The sequence below is a fragment of the Capsella rubella genome, unplaced genomic scaffold (assembly GCF_000375325.1).
Source record: "Capsella rubella cultivar Monte Gargano unplaced genomic scaffold, Caprub1_0 scaffold_6, whole genome shotgun sequence".
In the NCBI taxonomy this organism is placed as follows: Eukaryota; Viridiplantae; Streptophyta; class Magnoliopsida; order Brassicales; family Brassicaceae; genus Capsella; species Capsella rubella.
This window is the reverse complement of record NW_006238918.1, coordinates 1,806,738-1,825,464: the sequence shown is the minus strand read 5'-3', so window position 1 is coordinate 1,825,464 and position 18,727 is coordinate 1,806,738. Positions and strand designations below refer to the sequence as shown.

Genomic DNA, 18,727 nt, shown 5'->3' with positions numbered 1-18,727 from the left:
TTTTTTGGTCCACAATAGAGAACATTAATGGAAAAAAATCGGTTTTAAACATTCAATCAAATCAAACTGTATGTATATCGAAGTCCTTAGGTTCTACAAAATCAACCACTTCATCCTCCTGATGAATCGTGATATGGTTATTGGTACAGAAGCTAACAAAGTATCGGCTGTGTTCAAAGGGCTCAAAGAAAAAGACATTATTCTTGCATAGGCAGTTGCTAGTCCACCAGAATTGACAAATATTGAGCGGCCTCTAATCCAATCCACAACCAACGGAGTGGAAGATTTCCCGGGCTCGTTAAGGTAGTTCCGTCATTTGACAGACAGGAGGCATGTTGCTCCAAGAACAAGACCCAACTCCTGAGGATGCCCCAACATTCGTATGCATATTGTCATTTCCTATGTCATCGCCGAGGAGAACCCCGAGTGCGTCGCTCATGCTACCTGTCTCCTTTACAATCCCCAAACCATGGTCGAGCCAGCTCGATGCAAGCAAAACGTCAGGCCGTGTTATATCCAAGAGAGGTTTTCGCTTTTTTCCTCTCTGCCCTGCATAATTATATAAGTTTGAGTGAGTTCTCGATCAGGCTCAGAATCTCAGCTATAAGAAACCAATTGATGCAAGGGATGGTTTCTCAAAAAGTAAAGTCCCCCCAAATAGTATTTTCAGGAAGAAAATGAAATCTAATCAACAAACTACTTCAAGTGAGGGGGAAACCGGTAAGTAGAATAGTGACTGACTTAGTGAAATTTCATCTGCATATTGTTGTGTGGAAATCTCGGAACGGACCAAACTCTTAAGGGAATTGTCAAACTCCTCGGATTTAGTTTGGGACACGGTAACCTCGCCTAGATCAGCTGATGGAATAGTTGAAGCGCAGCTCTTGTACAAACTGTTCTTTGTAGTATTATTTCTGATCTTGGCCTCCAGAAGTAACATATCAAGTAGACCAGTATCACAATTTGAAAAATAGTCTGACTCTTCTCTCCCAGTTAGTGGTGGTGGAGACTGAATATAAGCATCAAAGGGATCAAGGAGATCAGAGTGTGGAGGAGATGACGATTTCTTCCACTGGTCAAATGTTGCTTCTGAATATTGGAATGAAGGGAGCTCCAGCTTCACTTCCCCATATGAGGGCTTAGAAGAAGGAACAATGCCATCCGTAGGGGTATGGCTATCTGGAATCATAACAGGTGAATGTTGGTTTCCGAAGAGAGGATGGTCAACATCACAAGGAACTGAGAAACTGCAGGTTTTGGAAACCTTTTGAGGATATGTGTTCTGGAATTGTTCAGGCGAAGGGAATTCTTGCTTGATGGTACTGCTACACCCAGGATACAACAATTCAGATTCCCAAAGTCGCTTCGAGGAGGTCATTATTGGTGTCATGAAGTTTCCATATCGAGTAGAACTTGCAGCATTACCCAGATTTTTGTAGCCAGTCGTATCTGCTAGGTCAGAACTAGCACCAGGTACAATGTCGGTAACAAAATTAAGATTGTCAAAGAAGAAATTAGATTGACAACTCCCCAGCTGCAAAAAATCTGAATGTCTTGTATCTTCTCCCATAATTCTACTCTTGGCATACTCTTGACTCCACTCAAGTACCTCAACATGCATTTCAGGAGGATAAAGTGGTAAACCAGCTCGCTGTCGCCTCTTGATGCGAGTGTTCCAGTAGTTCTTAATCTCGTTATCCGTTCGGCCAGGCAACTGAGGGAAACAAAAACTCGATGAAATTAGTCTCAGGGCACACATTAAGAAGGATGGAAAGAATTTAATTTACAAAAAATAAGAAGCATATCCTTACGAAAAGAAACTTACATGCGCAGCCATACGTGCCCATCTATTTCCCATCTTGGCATGCAATTCAACAATGAGCTGTTCTTCTTCTTGGCTAAAGGCTCCTTTCTTCAAGTTTGGCCTCAGATGATTAGCCCACCTTAGGCGACAACTTTTACCACAACGGAACAGACCAGTGTGTTTCTGCACAGCATTCCAGTTACCTTCACCATGCTTATTCACATAGTCAATAAGGATATCATCTTCAGCAGAACTCCATGGGCCTTTCTTCAAACCACTTCCTTCCCATCTACTTCTACAGTCACTTCCATTATCATCAGCAGCAGCTGGTGACTCATTCTGGTCACTGTCGTCGGTGCTCGTGTAACTCATCTCGTTTCTAATCAAAAGCACTTCCGCAACAATTTAGACATTCGAACTCCCACCTGAAACATGATTTTAGATACCCAAAATTTAAACTTGAAATCGAAAAATTGATAATCATAAAGAACTAACAGAGACGAAAAAGGAAACAGACCCCCAAATAAAGGAATAGAACCAAACCAAATCAAATCCACAACTGTCAGACGCTGAAGCTGCAGCTGGATACCTGAAGACAACAAACAGAGCAACAAAAAAACAGTATACGAATGGATTAGTACACCGTGACGAAGATCTACGTCAAACCCGATGCTCAATCGAAATCGCAAGCTAGAGAGATCAATCAGGTGAAAGAGAAGACTCACCGATTACGGATTTACAAACACACACACACGCACACAAAAACCTGATTTGAATTCTTATGAAAAAACAAAACAAAAAAAATTCTAGCTAAAGATCCTAAAGACTAATGATAGATCCATGAAAAGCAAAATCGAGATGGAAACGCAAGGATAATCTAGAAAAAAACGATTACGGAAGAGAGAAGCTCAAGGCGATGATTCTATTAAGGAAGAGGAGAGAAAGAAGAAAATACCCAAAGCTTTGATGGAGAGAGATGCGAGCCTTAGCTTAGCTTGAGCTGCTGAACATCGAGTGGAAATGGAAGGATGAAGAAGCAACTCCAAAGCTCTTTCTCTTCATTCCCCTTTACTCTTTTCTACTTTCTTATTTTACTTTTCTTGCCTGGATTTTATTAATGTGTATGAAACGTTTATTTCTTCTTATTTGATAACGATAAACTTTTAGTATATGTGTATTTCTATCAAATTTTTTTATATCTTTTTTGGTTATAATTAGCATGTGTAAATTTGTGATTATGGAATGTTAAAGTTAACCAAATCAACCCAGACTGAAAACAATATTATTTTTGGTTTAACTGAAATACCTTTAAATAGTAAAAAACAAAAAGTGACATGGAATAATTTAATTGATTTGAAAGGGGTTTGTAACTTGTAAGAAAGGCTATCAGAGCTATCAGCTAAGATACAAGGGGTGTCTCTCTCTGGAGTTTAAAGGCTCTTAGTGCTCGTGGTTTCGGCGTGGATCAGGTATTGGTCGGTGTTTGAGAAGATTTGTGTTGTTGTTAACAAAAGTAAGGTCATCAAAATGTCGGCGGCGATGGATAAAGCGTTAATGACTATGTCTTTGGAGGAAGATGATGCTCCTTTCGAGATGCCAGATTTACCTCAGTTCAGTTCTTGCGAAAAGAATGAGTTGAGTCTGATTGGTAGATTGCTTAATCCCCAATGTCAAAGTATGTCAAGTCTGGTCTTCAATATGCCCAGGAAATGGCAGAAGATAGGAAGGGTTCGTGGCGTGGCTCTCTCAAATGAAAGATTCCAGTTCATATTCAATTCTGAGCATGACTTAGTGGAAGTCTTAGAGAAAGGATTTCAGACTTACAACGAATGGGGTCTAGTTATGGAAAGGTGGTCAGAAAATCCAGGACCTGAGTCTCTGCAGTTTGTGTCGTTATGGGTTCAAATAAAAAACATTCCTCTGAACTACTACACCAAGCAAACGATTACGTTGTTAGGAGAGCTTGTTGGTCAGGTTGTGGAAGTTGTGTTTGATCCTGAGAGACCACAAAATAAGGATTATGTCCGTGTTAAGGTTAAGTTTGATGTATCTAAGCCTCTACGGAAATCAAAGGTCATTCTGCTGCCCAAAGGTCTGTCTACATCAGTGTTCTACTTCTATGAAAAGGTTCAAAAGAGATGTTACAAATGCCAAAGAATGACTCATGTCCAGGAGGAATGTCCTTTGGTATTGAAACAAATCCATGATCAAGCCATTGATAAGAAGATGGGAAGGAAGGTAGTTAAGACAAAACCAGAGTTGGTCTTAAAAGAAGATGACCCCCTATTTGGTGTGCTTAAAGAAGAACAAGTGGGAATACATCCTTTGTTGGGAAGACCTAGAATTGCTCCAGATGTCTTAGAAGGAATGAGGCAGTATATGAAGTTAGCCACTATGGAGGACCGGGCTCTGAGAATTGAAAAGATAAAGAGCTCTGTTGCAGAAGCAGAGAAGGACCCTCTTACTCAGAAAATTGTCTTGAGAATGGAACCTCCCCCAGTGATTTCAACGGACTTCAATAAAGGGAAGGGTCTCGTGTTTGGTTATGATTCTTCGGAGGTCTCCTCTAAGGAAGCAGCTCAACCGACTGGATCAGAGAAGTTAATGGGTGCGGCTATTCAAGCTGGAAGGAACAGATTTCAGGACTTGACATCAGTACAAGGTTTGGAAGGGCTTTCCTTGGTTGATTACTCTCAAGCGTCCTCTAACTCTCAGGCTGGTCCTACGGCTTATGCAGTTGGCTTCTATGAAGCTGGCTCTTCCGGGACTAAGCAGAGAAGAGGGAGAGGAAGGAAAAGGCCTTATGTGAGTAAGAGGAAACCAAAACCTCTGCTGAAGAAAGTTGAGCCAGGTGAAGTGACTGTGAAAGAAGGTGTGAGTCAAGGGAATAGTGAAAAGAGGAAGGGAGTGACAGGGGAAGTGGAAGGTCAAAGAGTTGTTAAGCACAACAAACCCGAGGTGGTCCCAAATGAGGGACCGTCCAATATCTAATGAGCATAATGAGCTGGAACTGTCAGGGTTTGGGGCGGCCTCAAGACTTGACAGTTCAACGTCTCTTGGAAATGCGTAAAAAACATTTTCCAGAGATATTGTTCTTGATGGAAACGATGAATAATAAAAATGTGATTGTAGATATTCAGGGATGGCTGGGTTATGACAATGTATATACAGTCGAGCCAATTGGTAGATGTGGCGGTTTAGCTCTGTTTTGGAAGAAGGGAGTAGAGATTGACTTTCTGTTTGTAAATAAGAATGTCCTAGATGTTGAAGTGGTAATGGGGGAAGCGAAGTTCTTTCTCTCTTGTGTATATGGTAACCCAAATAGCAGTTTCAGGAATGAAGTTTGGGAAAGGCTTTCTCGGATTGGTATTCCTAGGAAACAAGGATGGTGTATGGTAGGAGATTTCAACGAAATCTTACACAATGGCGAGAAACTGGGGGGTCCAAGAAGAAGTGAAGCATCCTTTGTTGATTTTAGGGATATGTTAAAGTGCTGTGAGATGTCAGAATTGATCAGTGTAGGGAATGGCTTTACTTGGGGTGGTAGAAGGGGAGATCTATGGATTCAGTGTAAATTGGATAGATGTTTTGGCAATAAAGATTGGTTCTAAAAATTTCCTGCTTCTAACCAAGCTTTCCTAGACAAGAAAGGGTCTGATCATAGGCCTGTTTTGGTTAAATTGATCTCTTCTCAAGAAGTTTACAGAGGAAGCTTTAGATTTGATAAGAGGATGCTTCACAAACCTTTGGTCAAAGAGACTATTAAACAGGCATGGCAGGCCTCTTCATCCCTCTTTGGTCAAAAGACTTCTGAAAGATTAAGAAGATGCAGAAAGTCCTTGAGTAAATGGAAAAGAAACAATGTTACTAACTCACAGGTAAAGATCAATAGGATTCAAGAGGCCATTGAGGAAGAGCATGCTCTTCTACGGCCGTCTTTCCCAAGAATGGCTTATCTTAAAAGAGAAATGGTTTATGCCCACAGAGAAGAAGAGAGCTATTGGCAACAAAAAACAAGACACAAGTGGCTGCATTCTGGAGATAAAAACACAAAATTCTTCCATGCTTCAGTCCATGCTGAAAGAACGAAGAATAATCTTGATAGGCTGATGGATGAGGAAGGGAAAATTCATAAATCAGAGGCGTCCAAGGGTGACGTGGCTGCTCGTTACTTCCAACAATTATTCTCTTCTTCTTATCCTGGGGAGATCGATCTCAGGTTCTTTCAAAATTTTGAACCTAGAGTTTCTGATGAGATGAATTCTTGTCTGGTTGCTGAAGTCACAAAAGATGAAATTAGAGCGGCGGTTTTTGCTATTAAACCTTCTAGTGCTCCTGGTGCTGATGGTATGACAGGTCTCTTTTTTCAACAATACTGGGACATTATTGGGGAGCAGGTTACAAAGGATGTAATGAGGTTCTTTAAGGAGGGGATTTTTGAGAAAGAATGGAATTTTACTCAATTATGCCTTATTCCAAAGAAAGTCAATGCTTCCTCGATGGCTGACATGAGACCGATAAGTTTGTGCTCAGTAATGTACAAGATTATATCTAAGATCATGGTCTCAAGACTCAAGCCATTACTAGCTGAGATAGTGTCCCCAAATCAATCCGCTTTTGTGCCAGAAAGGCTTATCTCGGACAATATCATCATAGCTCATGAAGTTGTACACAGTCTAAGGACACATGCCTCCACTTCGAAAGAGTTCATGGCGATCAAGACAGATATGTCTAAGGCTTATGATAGGGTTGAGTGGAGTTATTTAAAGGTTTTACTTGGAGCTTTGGGGTTTCATGCACAATGGATTGATTGGATAATGATGTGTGTGACTACGGTTTCTTACACGGTGTTGATCAATGGTCAGGCCTTTGGAATGGTGGAACCACAAAGAGGTTTGCGTCAAGGAGACCCTCTGTCTCCATTTTTATTTGTCTTATGCACAGAGGGACAGACTCACATGTTAAACAGAGCCGAGACGGAAGGGAGTTTGAATGGGCTGCAGTTCTCTCCTGAGGGACCCTCAATTCATCATCTCCTATTTGCTGATGATAGTTTGTTTGTGTGTAAGGCAAACGAATATCAGTGTGAAGCTATTCTTCAAGTGCTGGAGGTTTATGGAAGGGCCACTGGGCAACTCATTAACTTTGATAAATCCTCTATCACTTTTGGGGCCAAGGTTGATGATAGTATGAAAGAGAGAATCAGGACCAAGACCAAGATAACTAAGGAGGGAGGAGCTGGATCTTACTTGGGGCTCCCTGAATGCTTTAGTGGATCGAATATTGATATGCTGGACTACATCAATGAAAGAATGAAAAACAGGTTTTCGGGCTGGTTTGCTAGATCTTTGTCTCAAGGTGGAAAAGAGATCCTAATTAAATCTGTTGCGATGGCGATGCCGGTTTATGCTATGTCGTGCTTTAAACTTCCAAAAGCGACTTGTGTCACATTATCAAGTGCAATGTCAGATTTCTGGTGGAATACTATGGAGAATAAGAGGAAGATCCATTGGGTAGCTTGGAACAAAATGTGCCTTCCTAAAGATCAAGGGGGTCTCGGTTTCAAGGATATAGAGATTTTTAATCAAGCCTTGTTAGCTAAGCAGGCCTGGAGACTCCTACATTATCCAGATAGTCTTTTTTCCAGGTTCATGAAGAGTAGATATTTCGAAGACGAGCAGTTCTTGGAGGCCTCTAAAGGCAACAGACCTTCTTTTGCTTGGAGAAGTATTCTGTTTGGGAGAGAACTGTTGGAAAAGGGTTTAAGACAGTGGATAGGAGATGGAGAGGCGACTTATGTGTGGACCAGCCCTTGGATAATGGATGGGAGAATGAGAGCCCCATTCATGAAAAACATTTTGGTGAATGTGGACATGAAGGTAAAAGAGCTCATTGATCCTAGCCTGAAGTATTGGGATTTGGATGCTCTAAATGAGCATTTTTTTACCAAAGATATCGAGATAATCCTTAAGATGAAACCAGTGGTCTCTTCCCCGGATTTTATGTGCTGGCAACATAATAAAAGTGGCGAATACTCAGTAAAATCCGGCTATTGGTTGGCATCACAAAAGCAGAACGCAGAGGCTATACAAGAAGCTACATGGCAACCTTCCCTAAATGCTATAAAGAATAAGATATGGGAATGTCAAGCTCCGACTAAGATCAAGTTGTTCTTGTGGAAAACAATGAATGGGGCAATCCCGGTGGCTGAAAGACTGATGTCTAGAGGAATCAAAACGGATCTGAGATGTCAAATCTGTGGAGTGGAAGGTGAATCGATTAACCACGTCCTCTTTGGCTGTTCTCTAGCAAGACAGGTTTGGGCCCTTTCTGACATTCCCTCACCAGAAAATGGATTCCATCCTAGTTCCCTTTATCAGAACTTGGATTATGCTCTGAACATTGCAAAGAATGATGTGGGTGAAGGTAATGTAAGAAGATCTGTCCCTTGGACCCTATGGCTATTATGGAAAAATCGGAACTCTCTAGTTTTTGAAGGAATGACTTTCATGATAAAGGAGATGGTTAGGAAGATTAGGGAGGATACTGATCTTTGGTTTTTAGCCCAACAAGTTGAACAAGAGGAAGTAAGTGGTGAGGTTGCAAAGTCCACAATCTATAAGAATTCTTGGCGACCTCCGGATAAGCCATGGCTCAAATGTAACATTGCCTCCTTGTGGGATAAAGAGAAGAAAAGAGGAGGAGCTGCTTGGGTTCTCAGAAATTCTGAAGGTACAGTTCTTCTCCACAGTAGAAGAAGCTTTAGTTTCATGGACTCAAAAAATGATGCAGAGATTTGCTGTTGGCGTTGGGCGATTGAGAGTATGAGAAGCCTCAAAGTTATAAGAGTCATCTTTGCAGTGGAAGCAAAGGACTTAGTGGATGCGGTTTCTAGACCTCATGCATGGCCAGCCTTCAAGTATCAATCGGAAGTTATTTTAGGTGATCTAACTCAGATTCCTTTTTGGAGATTACTTAAAGAAAATAAAAGTGCTAACAAAGGAGCTTTCCTTATTGCTCAAAGTGTGATAAGAGAGGATCGTAGCCAATCATACGTAGCATCAAGCTACCCTTCATGGCTTCATGAGGTGTTCACCGAAGAGATGTACATTACATAAGTGTAATGTTTTTGTTTACTCTCTGTTGATGATTGTTTAGGATCCTTTTCCTCTTTAGCCTTTGTACTTTTGTAAAAACGTTGATGTGTTTTATGAATTATTCAGATGAAAAAAAAAAAAAAAAAAAAAACTTGTAAGAAAGAATTTGGTCACCTTTTTGCAGGCTTTTTGGTGGGCTTGAGTTTATCAGGTTTTTTGTTTTTGCAGGCTTCTTTGGTCATCCCTCTCTTTATCTCATTTCATGTTCTGTCGTATGTTTTGTTTATATACGTATATATATGTACGTATTCCCGTAAAAAGACAGCACTGGGCTTACGAAAGCTTGACACCAGATGATGCCACGTGTTAAAACATTCATAACAGACTCAGCAAAATGGTCTTTTGCTAGAGATTAGTGATCAGTCTTTTTGTCTTTTCTTTCTTATATATAAATTATACATGGCTCTGTTTATAAACTCCAATCCATTTGTTATTATCCACCTAAAACTATTCTTTTATTTTAATCGGTCTGCGAAGCTATACTAATAATTATATTGTTGGTGTGGCAAATATGAAGTTGGCCAACACTCTAACGGGAAGGTGGCAGCTATAAGTCTTGCGGTCAAAGAGTTTGTCATTATCTAACTAAATAAGCAATTAATATTGAATGATCGAAAAGTATATATGCAGCTTAAGTTTCCTTAAATCAATTTCTAATCTACCCCCACCAAACTACAAATCGTCTTCGCAATGCCAACCGTTATTATCTCACCATTTAATTATATGATTATTGTTGTCTACACATTCTTAAAGATGTGATGTCTACACAACCAAAATAAATTACAAGTAGTTAGAAAATGACACTTTTCGAGGCATACTTTAATTCTCCTTACACTTAACAAAACATGAATAATGAATTATTTTTGAGTGATTTGTATGTAAATTAATGTTATGAATTAAAGTTGTATTATCCCGTATTCTCTTTGTTTAGTTTATTTTGTTAAGTAGTACGCAAGTGATAACGCCTACAGAGATTAGTAATAGTAAATGTATCCACATTGACAACCTGAAAACTAGACGTGTGTGATCGGTAGTCGTGACCATTTATATACATAACGTTGATACACAGTATTGTCCAAATCCACATTGGTCAAGAGCCCGACTGTTCGGTAGATGGTTCAGTTATTTCTCTTGGACAACATGTAAAGACGTTTGTCATTTATTTAATTTTAACTTTTAATGAAAAGGTTATATTGAATTGTGATATACATAAACGAAGAAAATACACAAACATGTAGTCATCTACTTCCAGCAAAACAAATCCAAAGAATGAAAATTCAAAAACATGTATGTAATCAGTGATCACAGAATTTAGAAATTAATTACTTAATTAATAATGAAAAAAAACAGAAATTTAATGGAAAAATGGCTTGAAAGTGGTGACAACCTTCTTGACTTGGTCGAGAATGGACAAATACGACACGGTTCCGTCGTTCCCTGCGAGAACCTTGTACTTATCTTTCCTTGTGAAGTTAGTGCACTCAAACCCTAACGTAGCGGCCAAGATTCTCTGTACATAATTGGCAACATCATAAGGGCTCTTCCCTGACGAACATGTGGCCTCCACTTCGAGCTGGTTCAAGAACGTCACCTCATAAACCGGTCTCGGGTTCATGAAAAAGAAGATCGGGTCCAAACCTTTCCAGCCTCTAGCGGTAGTCGCATGAAAGAATCCAACTCTATAGTTCATTGCCACGGGCACGATCTTATCCGTTAATTCTGCAAAAAGCGCACTAAATCTCAGCAAAAACGGCTCGCGACAAGTGGTTCCCTCAGGATAAACCACTAAGTCTCCATTAGATAACTCTTTCTTGATCATTTCAGCGTCTACTTCTCGAGTTCGAGTTAACCTAAAGGTCGGAATAGGAGATAAGATCTCGGATAACCGAGAAATCGAATAGGTAACGGCAGGGATGCTACGCCCTAGCACGTAGGATAATACGACCGGATCCATTAGGGTTCTATGAGTGCATACAAATAGTACGCCTGGGTTTCCGGCGGATGCTGGTGCCGGAGGCTTTCCTTTTACGATGAATCGAATGTTGAATATACGTGAGACGTAAGGTATGGCCCATAACGGGAGCAAGAACCCAACAAAGATCCGAATCATGGCCAGGATTATTCCGAAGGGGATCCAAAGAAGGATAACAAGTGCCGTGGCTGGTGTCGGCAGCTTCACCAGACGTCCATCGTGGAAGATAACTGGTAACGGTTGCACATGTAGCCCCTGGTTATGACAATTGTAGTTTGATGGAACTGGTGCATGAACTTGTTCCTACATAGACATAAAATTAGAAGAATTAATCATCGTAACGTTTTTCCTTAATTATATATATTTAAACAAAATATATATTTTAACGTTTTATTGTTTGTACTCACCTCACATAGCGATAGGAAAGTTGGAGAGGTTGAGATAGGCGGTCTTCCTAGACCTAGTTGAGGTCTCCCGACAGCGAACAAGTTAGCCACACTGTTGAAAACAGATCGATCCACATCGGTATCCTGAATCAAACCGGTGGCATAACCAAAACGGTTTACGACAATCTCCGTACCAATGACCTCATCGGCTCTAAGATGGTCCTTAGCGAATCTCTCCACCATAACTCGTGGCATTCTTGTCACAACGACTCTCTTCTCGCACATACCAAACGGTCTCCAAGCGTCAATGCTGATATCGTCCATGAAAAATTTGGGAAGAACGGCTCGAGCAACTGATTCAATCTCTGATTCGTGTAAGCCGGCAGTTGCAACAAATATCATAAACTTTAGGCTACCGTTTCTGTAACCCAAAACATCAAGGAGTGCTATGATTGGCCAGAAAAGCAGCAAGATCGCGAAGCGGATTAGACCTGAAGCTTCGAACGCCACGAGCATGAAGTAAGCGAAGGGTTTTGGGTTTTTGAGTAGTGTTCCTTCTAGCTCTGACACAACCGAATACGATGTTGTCGTCGATGACTCCATCACAGCTTAATTTGTTTCTTTTCTTAGGGTGTGTGTGTGTCTCTCTTGAGTTTTTAATTTGTTTGAATATGAAAATAGTGGATTATAAAGTTCGTTTTTATAAGGTTGGGTGGGAACATTTGTCTCTAATGCAATGTAACACGGCAGTTTATCAGTTTCACAACTACTTTTTTTTTTTGTTTTCCTTTCTTTGTATATAAACGCATTAATTCAAAGAATTAGTTTTAAGTCAATGTATTTCTATACGTAGAATAAATATGAACACCATACAGAACTTCACGTACGTACGTGTTCTGTTTCCCTTTCTATTGACATTTTTTGTTCTTTTTCTGAAATTCCTCTTTTATAAAATTTATTAAAATTATACACGTAAGTATTTAAGAATTAAGACCAACAAATCGAAATATTTTGATGGCTAAACTTTCACCAACTCGTTTTCCCGGACTTTGGTCGGGATGCGCCAAAATTAGGTCACGTGTACACCTAAATACACGAAGATCATAAATAATAAGAGCATCATCAATGGGAATCCTTAAAAAATGAATCCTTAAATATATTTAGTAATTTAATTGAGTAAAGTGATGTTAAAAAGTTGAATTAAGTTTATATGGTTTTATGCAAGATCATTGGTGGGTTCTTAACTAATGGATCTTAAGATTAAATAACTTTTTTTTTTAATTAAAAATTTTATAATTTTAAAAACTTAATAATTATTGCAAAGAGAGAGAGAGAAAGAGAGAGAGAAAAGAGAGAGAGAAAAGAGAGAGAGAGAAAGAAGAAAGAAAAATGTAGATTAAAGAAATCTTTTCGTTTTTCTTTTTCGCGAAGAGAGAGAGAGAAAAGAGAGAGAGAGAAATAAGAAAGAAAAATGATGCAAAAAAATCATTAATATATTTATCAACAAAGCCAATCCTAGCTTGCCACGTATGCACCTCTCCCACTCTTATTTTGAGCTTATATAATATACGGTTCTTATGTTATTAATTGTATTTTGATTTAAATTTAGCCTAAGATTAGCCTAAGAAGAATAATTCTTGGGTTCACCCCTAGGGGTGAACCTATCTTATTCACCCCCTCTAAGCTAACCAATCAAAATTAGCCATGTCATCTAATTAAATAAATTAAAATAATTTATCTTATTAATTACAAACTTTAAATTCTAACCACTATATTATTAACCTAAACTTAAATATAATTTAGTTTATTTATAAAATCTAAACCCTAAAGTACTAATTTATGAACCCAAACCAAAATATAAACTTGTTTAATTACAAAATCTAAACCCTAACCACTATTTTGTCAACCCAAACCAAAATATAATTTCGTTTCATTACAAAATCTAAACCCTAACCACTATTTTATCAACCCAAACCGAAATATAATTTTGTTTATTTAGAAAATATAAACCGTAACCACTATTTATAAACCCAAACCAAAAAATAAATTCATCTATTTATAAAATCTAAACCCTAACCATTATTTTATAAACTCAAACCAAATAAAATTTCCTAAATAAAAATTCTACAGAATTTGTTTCCTTAATTTGTTTTATTTTATGATTTTAATTTTGATTTATTTTTTAAATAAAAAATGACATGGCACATTATTATATTTTGATTGGTTAGCTTAGAGGGGGTGAATGAGATGGGTTCACTCCTAGAGGTGAACCCAAGAATTTTTCGCCTAAGAATCACCTAACAACCCAGCGTTGATGGTGGTATAAGTCGCTGACCTTATTATTTTTATATATGTATGCGCTTGCGCTTACATTTTGGAATGTATGTTCATATATGTTTACACGTGTGACGTGTACGTGTGTGGTGATTATGAGAATAGATATTATTGGCATATGTGTGTATTATTAACTCATTTGTTACGGAGGTTTTAAATAATGATGGACATAATTACCATCCCGTCACATCATACGGAACAGTACGTTTCTGAATGATCGATCGGTTCTATCTATTTAACTGATTTGACAGATTTCACATCGCATCAAATTATTATGTGCTTGCTTGCGTGGTTTAGTTTTGTGTATCAAATGTGGTAATCTTGGTCTTTTCTTTTTACAGAAAAATCTTTATGGTGGATTTTATAATATAATTTTTCCAATAAAAACTATTAATTTGAACATTTATTTGCCAAGTACAATTAGTGGAAAACATTGAATGATTCTATTAGAAATTTATAATAATTATGTCATTATGTGAACAGTGTATATTTGGTCTCAAGCCCTCGCCAATCATTAATACATGTCATAATGTTTCCGCTAAATTGTTAATATGTTGGGTTAATATCAAAATTACCATGGGCGCACCAAGAGGCATAATGGCCAATAACAAAATGAAAATGGTTTACCCTACTTGACCATATTTCCTTAGTTTAAAAGTTCCCACATTTCATTAGTCCTTTGACGTAGATTTTTTATTTATTTAAAATAGACTTGTACGAGTTTTTTTCTTTTCTTCCAATTGTACTTCTCTATCTTTTGTTTTGTTTTGTTTGGTTATATAACTGTTCTCTATCTTATTCATGAGTAACACTATGTTAGCTGAAATTAGGTTGGAAATTTAGCAACTTGCATGCAGTTATATACTTATAAATACTAGTCAAACGATACATATTCTTCATAAAGACGCATAAACAATTCACTCTTCTATTAATCGACGACTACTAAACCAGTTCAAGATCTAACCCATAGCCATATATCCCACATATTTGAAATGTCGACTACAGCAAATATTTTTTCAACCGTTCCGTAACCGGTCACAATGATAGCAAAAAGAATATTTCAGTTTTTTTCTTGTCTGTCTGTTTTTTGTTGTGGTATTATTTATTTATAACTACTAAAGAAGTTCTAGAAGCTTACATGCATGTATATATATATTTTTCATAATTTAGTCCATAGGACAATACGTGGAGGACACCAGTTGGGCGATAGGCTTAAGACCCACAAAAACCAAAAGATCAATAAAAGGAGAGTTTATTAGCGAGGCTAATGACACACCGACAGGAAGACAAGGCTCGTAGGGTTCACATATAACATCATATATATAAATGAAGAATAAAAGGTTAAAGTTATAATTTGTAGTATTAAAATAATGGCATTAGTTATATGATTGCATGCGTGATTAAAGACAAACGTTGTATAGCTAGCTAGAAAGTCTAAAAGTACCATCTGTGAACGCCTCATTCATCTCAATCCCAATGCATCAACTCTTTACCTTTTGTGTCTCTTTTCTTTCTTCTGTGCTTAACTACATCTTTCTCAAAGCTGTATCCAAGTACATGTTTTGCAATATGCTATGAGCATTTGGGTCATTGTCTGCCATTGTTATCCATTCGGTATTTCGAGTTCCGTTATATTATTATGAAACCGTTACTAGCTAGAAATGTCTTGTTTTTAGAAACCCTGTAAGAATATGTAGTTTAGGAATTGAAGAAAGTTTCCTTAATTAACAACTGATTATATAAAAAAGTTCCTAATTTTGGAAACCAATAATAAAATGTGTTTTAGAATGCTTTAAAATTACGAAGAAGAAAAAATCTAATTGAGGTTTATGAGCACTTAGAACAGTACAATGTTCAATAATATTATTGGCACTTGGGTCATAGTCGCCGTCTTTTTGGTGTTTCATTTTCTTATATTGCGCACCCAATACAATAAGTGGCAAACAAAGAAAGCGCCATTTATATTAATATTGATTATGAAACAAGATACTGAACGTTAGCAGGTTAAAATTAATTATTGATCTATCAAGACAAACGTAGATATAGGAGAGGATGATTCATGACCTCTATAATCTTAACCCGAATAGTAATTTTTCGAAATTAGTAATTCCAATATGTGTTTTTAATTCAAGTACGTAGTGCCCCGAGTGGCCAGTGCTGGCATATAGATGCGGGCTTGATTAATTTCGAATTTAGACAGAGTTTGATTCCCACTTGCATAGAACTATATATATATATTAAAAACTAAAAATTTATTTTGAATGATAAAGTTGGTATTTTATCTATCATAATTAGCAATAATCTCCTTAATTGAACATTGTATTGAAAGGGAGAAAAGGAGCAACAACTTCTTGATATATTTCTTCGATCGGACCACACCAGAAACTCTATATATGTTCCGAGAGTATTGCTCATTATCATAGATTTTATAACATAAGAGTTCCCTCATTCATAGGATTTTTTTTTTTAAATCAGATCGTGACATTAAAACAGCTCTTTTTTTTTTTTTGGATTTGATGGTAGTATCTCTAGGTTTACTTAGCGTAAGAAAAACCTAAATTGGCTTCATCAATAAGTTCAATGTACAACAAATTGATGGGGGAGGGGGGATTGACCTTTCTAATTTCTAAGATACTGTACCTTTTTTGTTTGAATCACCATGCAAAATGGCTGCATTTGGATCCCAGCCAATACTTTATCATTTCCCTAAAGGCTAAAGACTAGTGTAACAATAGATGACTAAGGAAAGAAAGACGAATTTAGCCAAAACATAATTATTATAATAACTTTTGAAGAAAATTTGAAAGGGGCTTTAAGCCATTAAAAAATACAAGTGCTTGCCCAAAACAAGCATGAAAATGTAGGCCACGACGCAGTCCCCAAGAAATTAAGATAAACCAATTTTATACTAGTAGATAGGATTTAATTAGGAGTAGACTCTCTCAAAGTTAGACGTACTCACTCGAATAGGTTTGTTATTTGTATCCGGTTCTAATCTTTCTGTTACGTACGTAACTACATTTTGTATATATGTAAGAAAATCCAAATACTGCGGCAGTGCGAGCGGCCACATGTAACTGGCCTGTATCATCAATAAAACTTGAATTTTATACTAATTGTTCTTTTTAAGGAAATGAAAATGTTAAAACGAATATTACATATGATATTAATCTAAACGAAGAAGAATTACTTTGGAGGATGACAAGCATTGAATCATGTTGGTTTTACAGGGAAAAAAAAATACTGATCCAAATAAATTAAAAATTAAAAATTTTGAATAACCCATGCAAGTAGTCAGTAAATTCCATATAAAAATACATGTACTAAAACCGTATGTTTTAGTGATTTACAACTATTCTGTGATAATCGTGATTAAATTGTAATTTTTATGAAACTGTACCTTTCAACTAGCCATGAGAATGATCATTTAAGTACAGAAAAATATATATATATTAAAGATACAAAAGTGATAGATGTTTATCTCAAAAACTCTTTTGCCCTTCTTTCAAGAACTTTTAGTGGTGGGGCTTATATAAACCGACGTGATTTGTCTCAATCTAACAAAAGGTTAAAAGAAAAACCACAAAACAAAAAACAGAGTAAAAGCAAATTAACAGAAAAAAAGAAATGGCAGGTCATGGATCATCATCATGTGGAGCATGCAAGTTCCTAAGGAGGAAGTGCACCTGCGACTGCGTCTTCTCTCCTTACTTCAGCTACGAACAAGCTTCATCCCATTTTGCAGCGGTCCACAAAGTCTTTGGCGCAAGCAATGTCTCGAAACATTTACTTCAGTTGCCTCTTCATCAACGAAGCGTCGCTGCTATCACTATCTCCTACGAGGCTCTCTCTCGCATGCGTGATCCTGTTTATGGCTGCGTTGCTCACATCTTCGCTCTTCATCAACAGGTATTTTTAACCTTTTAACGATATTGTTAATTTTATAAGTTAGGGTTTTTTTTTTGTTTTCTTGAAACAGACTGATCACGTTGCTTGGTGGGTTTGGTTGATTAGGTTGTGAGTTTACAAGAAGAAATTGAGTTTCTTGGATCACAGATGACGAACTTATCGTACTCTAATCAAAACGGTTCACACCTTAATACCAACGTACCGGAGTTTGTGAATCAGGTGACAACAGTGGATACGACCAATTTCGTCGACGAGATCAGTGTTTGGAACAATCATGACGACGGAAGAAACTGTGTTGATGGGTTCTTCATGAACTCAGATGAAATGGTCGTGAATCATACATGGCTTCAGAACACGGATTATTATTACTACGCATCACAAAACTAGACGCGAACTATAAATGATGGATCCATAAAAGAATGCGCAATTCTATGTATTATTAGAAGAGATGGGTGGAGCATTAGCAATTTAGCATGCATGGTTTTGTTTTAATTTGTTTCTTGTTTCGGTCGTTTTATTTGCATTCGCGTTATTTGTCATATGCAATTTGCTAAGGATTAATTAAGAAGATCTTAATTCTCCAATTAAAATTGGATTATTAAAGAATATGTATTTCGTTTTAAGTGAGAGGGGTCTCTCTATATGTAAAAATGTCTGTTTCTCATTGGGTTATGCTCTAATTGATCTGATATAGTACTATTTATCTTTGATAGGAGAAATGTTGGTTTTAACCTTATTCTCATGGTTGATCCAGGAAAAAAACTTATTCTCATGTTTTGAACTTTTAAGATATTCACTATGTAGTAATGAGCCTAATTTGTAACTAACATTGTTGGTAATTTTGACTTATTGACAGACAAAATTAATCATTAATTACCTATGGGAATGCTTGAATTTTTATTTGATTATAAGAGAGACGGCTAATTCCATCAATTTGGTATGATTGATAAGCATATAGTCTTTCGAAATGTCATTTTAAGCAAGCAACACCACATCAATGTAAATCGAAATATGTTTGCTAAGCAACACTACATCAATTTATATCTAATGTAGTTATCATCTTAGTTAGCGTATGCTAGAAATTTCTATGTAGATCCAATATCAAACTCTAGTATTTTCTAAGGAGCCAAGTCTGGTATTTTCTTAGGAGCCCATTGGCTCATCT

At 37.3% G+C, this 18,727-nt stretch overlaps 5 protein-coding genes across 7 annotated transcripts; 3 read left to right on the top strand and 2 right to left on the bottom strand.

The window, feature by feature from the left end:
• Positions 1 to 24: 24 nt before the first annotated feature.
• LOC17884145 (transcription factor MYB33) lies at positions 25 to 2,890 on the bottom strand. 3 transcript variants are annotated; one of them, XM_006287445.2, is made up of 5 exons: positions 2,760 to 2,890; positions 2,322 to 2,393; positions 1,826 to 2,229; positions 742 to 1,714; positions 25 to 549 (listed from the first exon to the last, which is right to left on the bottom strand). In XM_006287445.2, exons 3-5 carry the CDS (start codon positions 2,174 to 2,176, stop codon positions 299 to 301), a joined length of 1,575 nt encoding a protein of 524 aa, XP_006287507.1. In that variant the 5' UTR covers positions 2,177 to 2,229; positions 2,322 to 2,393; positions 2,760 to 2,890; the 3' UTR covers positions 25 to 298. The 3 variants fall into 3 exon arrangements, with proteins under 3 accessions (XP_006287507.1, XP_023637694.1, XP_023637693.1); XM_023781926.1 differs by having other exon boundaries at positions 2,348 to 2,393; XM_023781925.1 differs by lacking the exon at positions 2,760 to 2,890 and adding an exon at positions 2,530 to 2,702.
• Positions 2,891 to 3,331: 441 nt separating this feature from the next.
• On the top strand, positions 3,332 to 4,795 carry LOC111830237. The gene has a single exon (XM_023781914.1). The coding sequence runs from the start codon at positions 3,332 to 3,334 to the stop codon at positions 4,793 to 4,795; it is 1,464 nt and encodes a 487-aa protein (XP_023637682.1).
• Positions 4,796 to 4,911: 116 nt separating this feature from the next.
• Positions 4,912 to 8,922, top strand: LOC111830236. The gene is made up of 2 exons (XM_023781913.1): positions 4,912 to 5,374; positions 5,438 to 8,922. Exons 1-2 carry the CDS (start codon positions 4,912 to 4,914, stop codon positions 8,920 to 8,922), a joined length of 3,948 nt encoding a protein of 1,315 aa, XP_023637681.1.
• A 1,285-nt stretch (positions 8,923 to 10,207) lies between these two features.
• LOC17881583 (glycerol-3-phosphate acyltransferase 7) lies at positions 10,208 to 11,964 on the bottom strand. The gene is made up of 2 exons (XM_006287512.2): positions 11,341 to 11,964; positions 10,208 to 11,236 (listed from the first exon to the last, which is right to left on the bottom strand). Exons 1-2 carry the CDS (start codon positions 11,920 to 11,922, stop codon positions 10,316 to 10,318), a joined length of 1,503 nt encoding a protein of 500 aa, XP_006287574.1. The 5' UTR covers positions 11,923 to 11,964; the 3' UTR covers positions 10,208 to 10,315.
• A 5,316-nt stretch (positions 11,965 to 17,280) lies between these two features.
• LOC17881591 (LOB domain-containing protein 33) lies at positions 17,281 to 17,949 on the top strand. Its single transcript, XM_006289360.1, has 2 exons — positions 17,281 to 17,562; positions 17,668 to 17,949. Exons 1-2 carry the CDS (start codon positions 17,281 to 17,283, stop codon positions 17,947 to 17,949), a joined length of 564 nt encoding a protein of 187 aa, XP_006289422.1.
• Positions 17,950 to 18,727: the final 778 nt, after the last annotated feature.

Excerpts from the sequence above, each read along its gene's own strand:
- LOC17884145 (XM_006287445.2), bottom strand. The coding sequence starts at position 2,176 with ATGAGTTACACGAGCACCGACGACAGTGACCAGAATGAGTCACCAGCT. Across the intron at positions 1,715-1,825 it reads GGGCACGTATGGCTGCGCAT|TTGCCTGGCCGAACGGATAA; the intron begins GTAAGTTTCTTT and ends TGTTTCCCTCAG. Across the intron at positions 550-741 it reads TGCAGATGAAATTTCACTAA|GGCAGAGAGGAAAAAAGCGA; the intron begins GTCAGTCACTAT and ends ATAATTATGCAG.
- LOC111830237 (XM_023781914.1), top strand. The coding sequence starts at position 3,332 with ATGTCGGCGGCGATGGATAAAGCGTTAATGACTATGTCTTTGGAGGAA.
- LOC111830236 (XM_023781913.1), top strand. The coding sequence starts at position 4,912 with ATGAATAATAAAAATGTGATTGTAGATATTCAGGGATGGCTGGGTTAT. Across the intron at positions 5,375-5,437 it reads GGGAGATCTATGGATTCAGT|CTTTCCTAGACAAGAAAGGG; the intron begins GTAAATTGGATA and ends CTTCTAACCAAG.
- LOC17881583 (XM_006287512.2), bottom strand. The coding sequence starts at position 11,922 with ATGGAGTCATCGACGACAACATCGTATTCGGTTGTGTCAGAGCTAGAA. Across the intron at positions 11,237-11,340 it reads CTTTCCTATCGCTATGTGAG|GAACAAGTTCATGCACCAGT; the intron begins GTGAGTACAAAC and ends ATGTCTATGTAG.
- LOC17881591 (XM_006289360.1), top strand. The coding sequence starts at position 17,281 with ATGGCAGGTCATGGATCATCATCATGTGGAGCATGCAAGTTCCTAAGG. Across the intron at positions 17,563-17,667 it reads TCTTCGCTCTTCATCAACAG|GTTGTGAGTTTACAAGAAGA; the intron begins GTATTTTTAACC and ends TTGGTTGATTAG.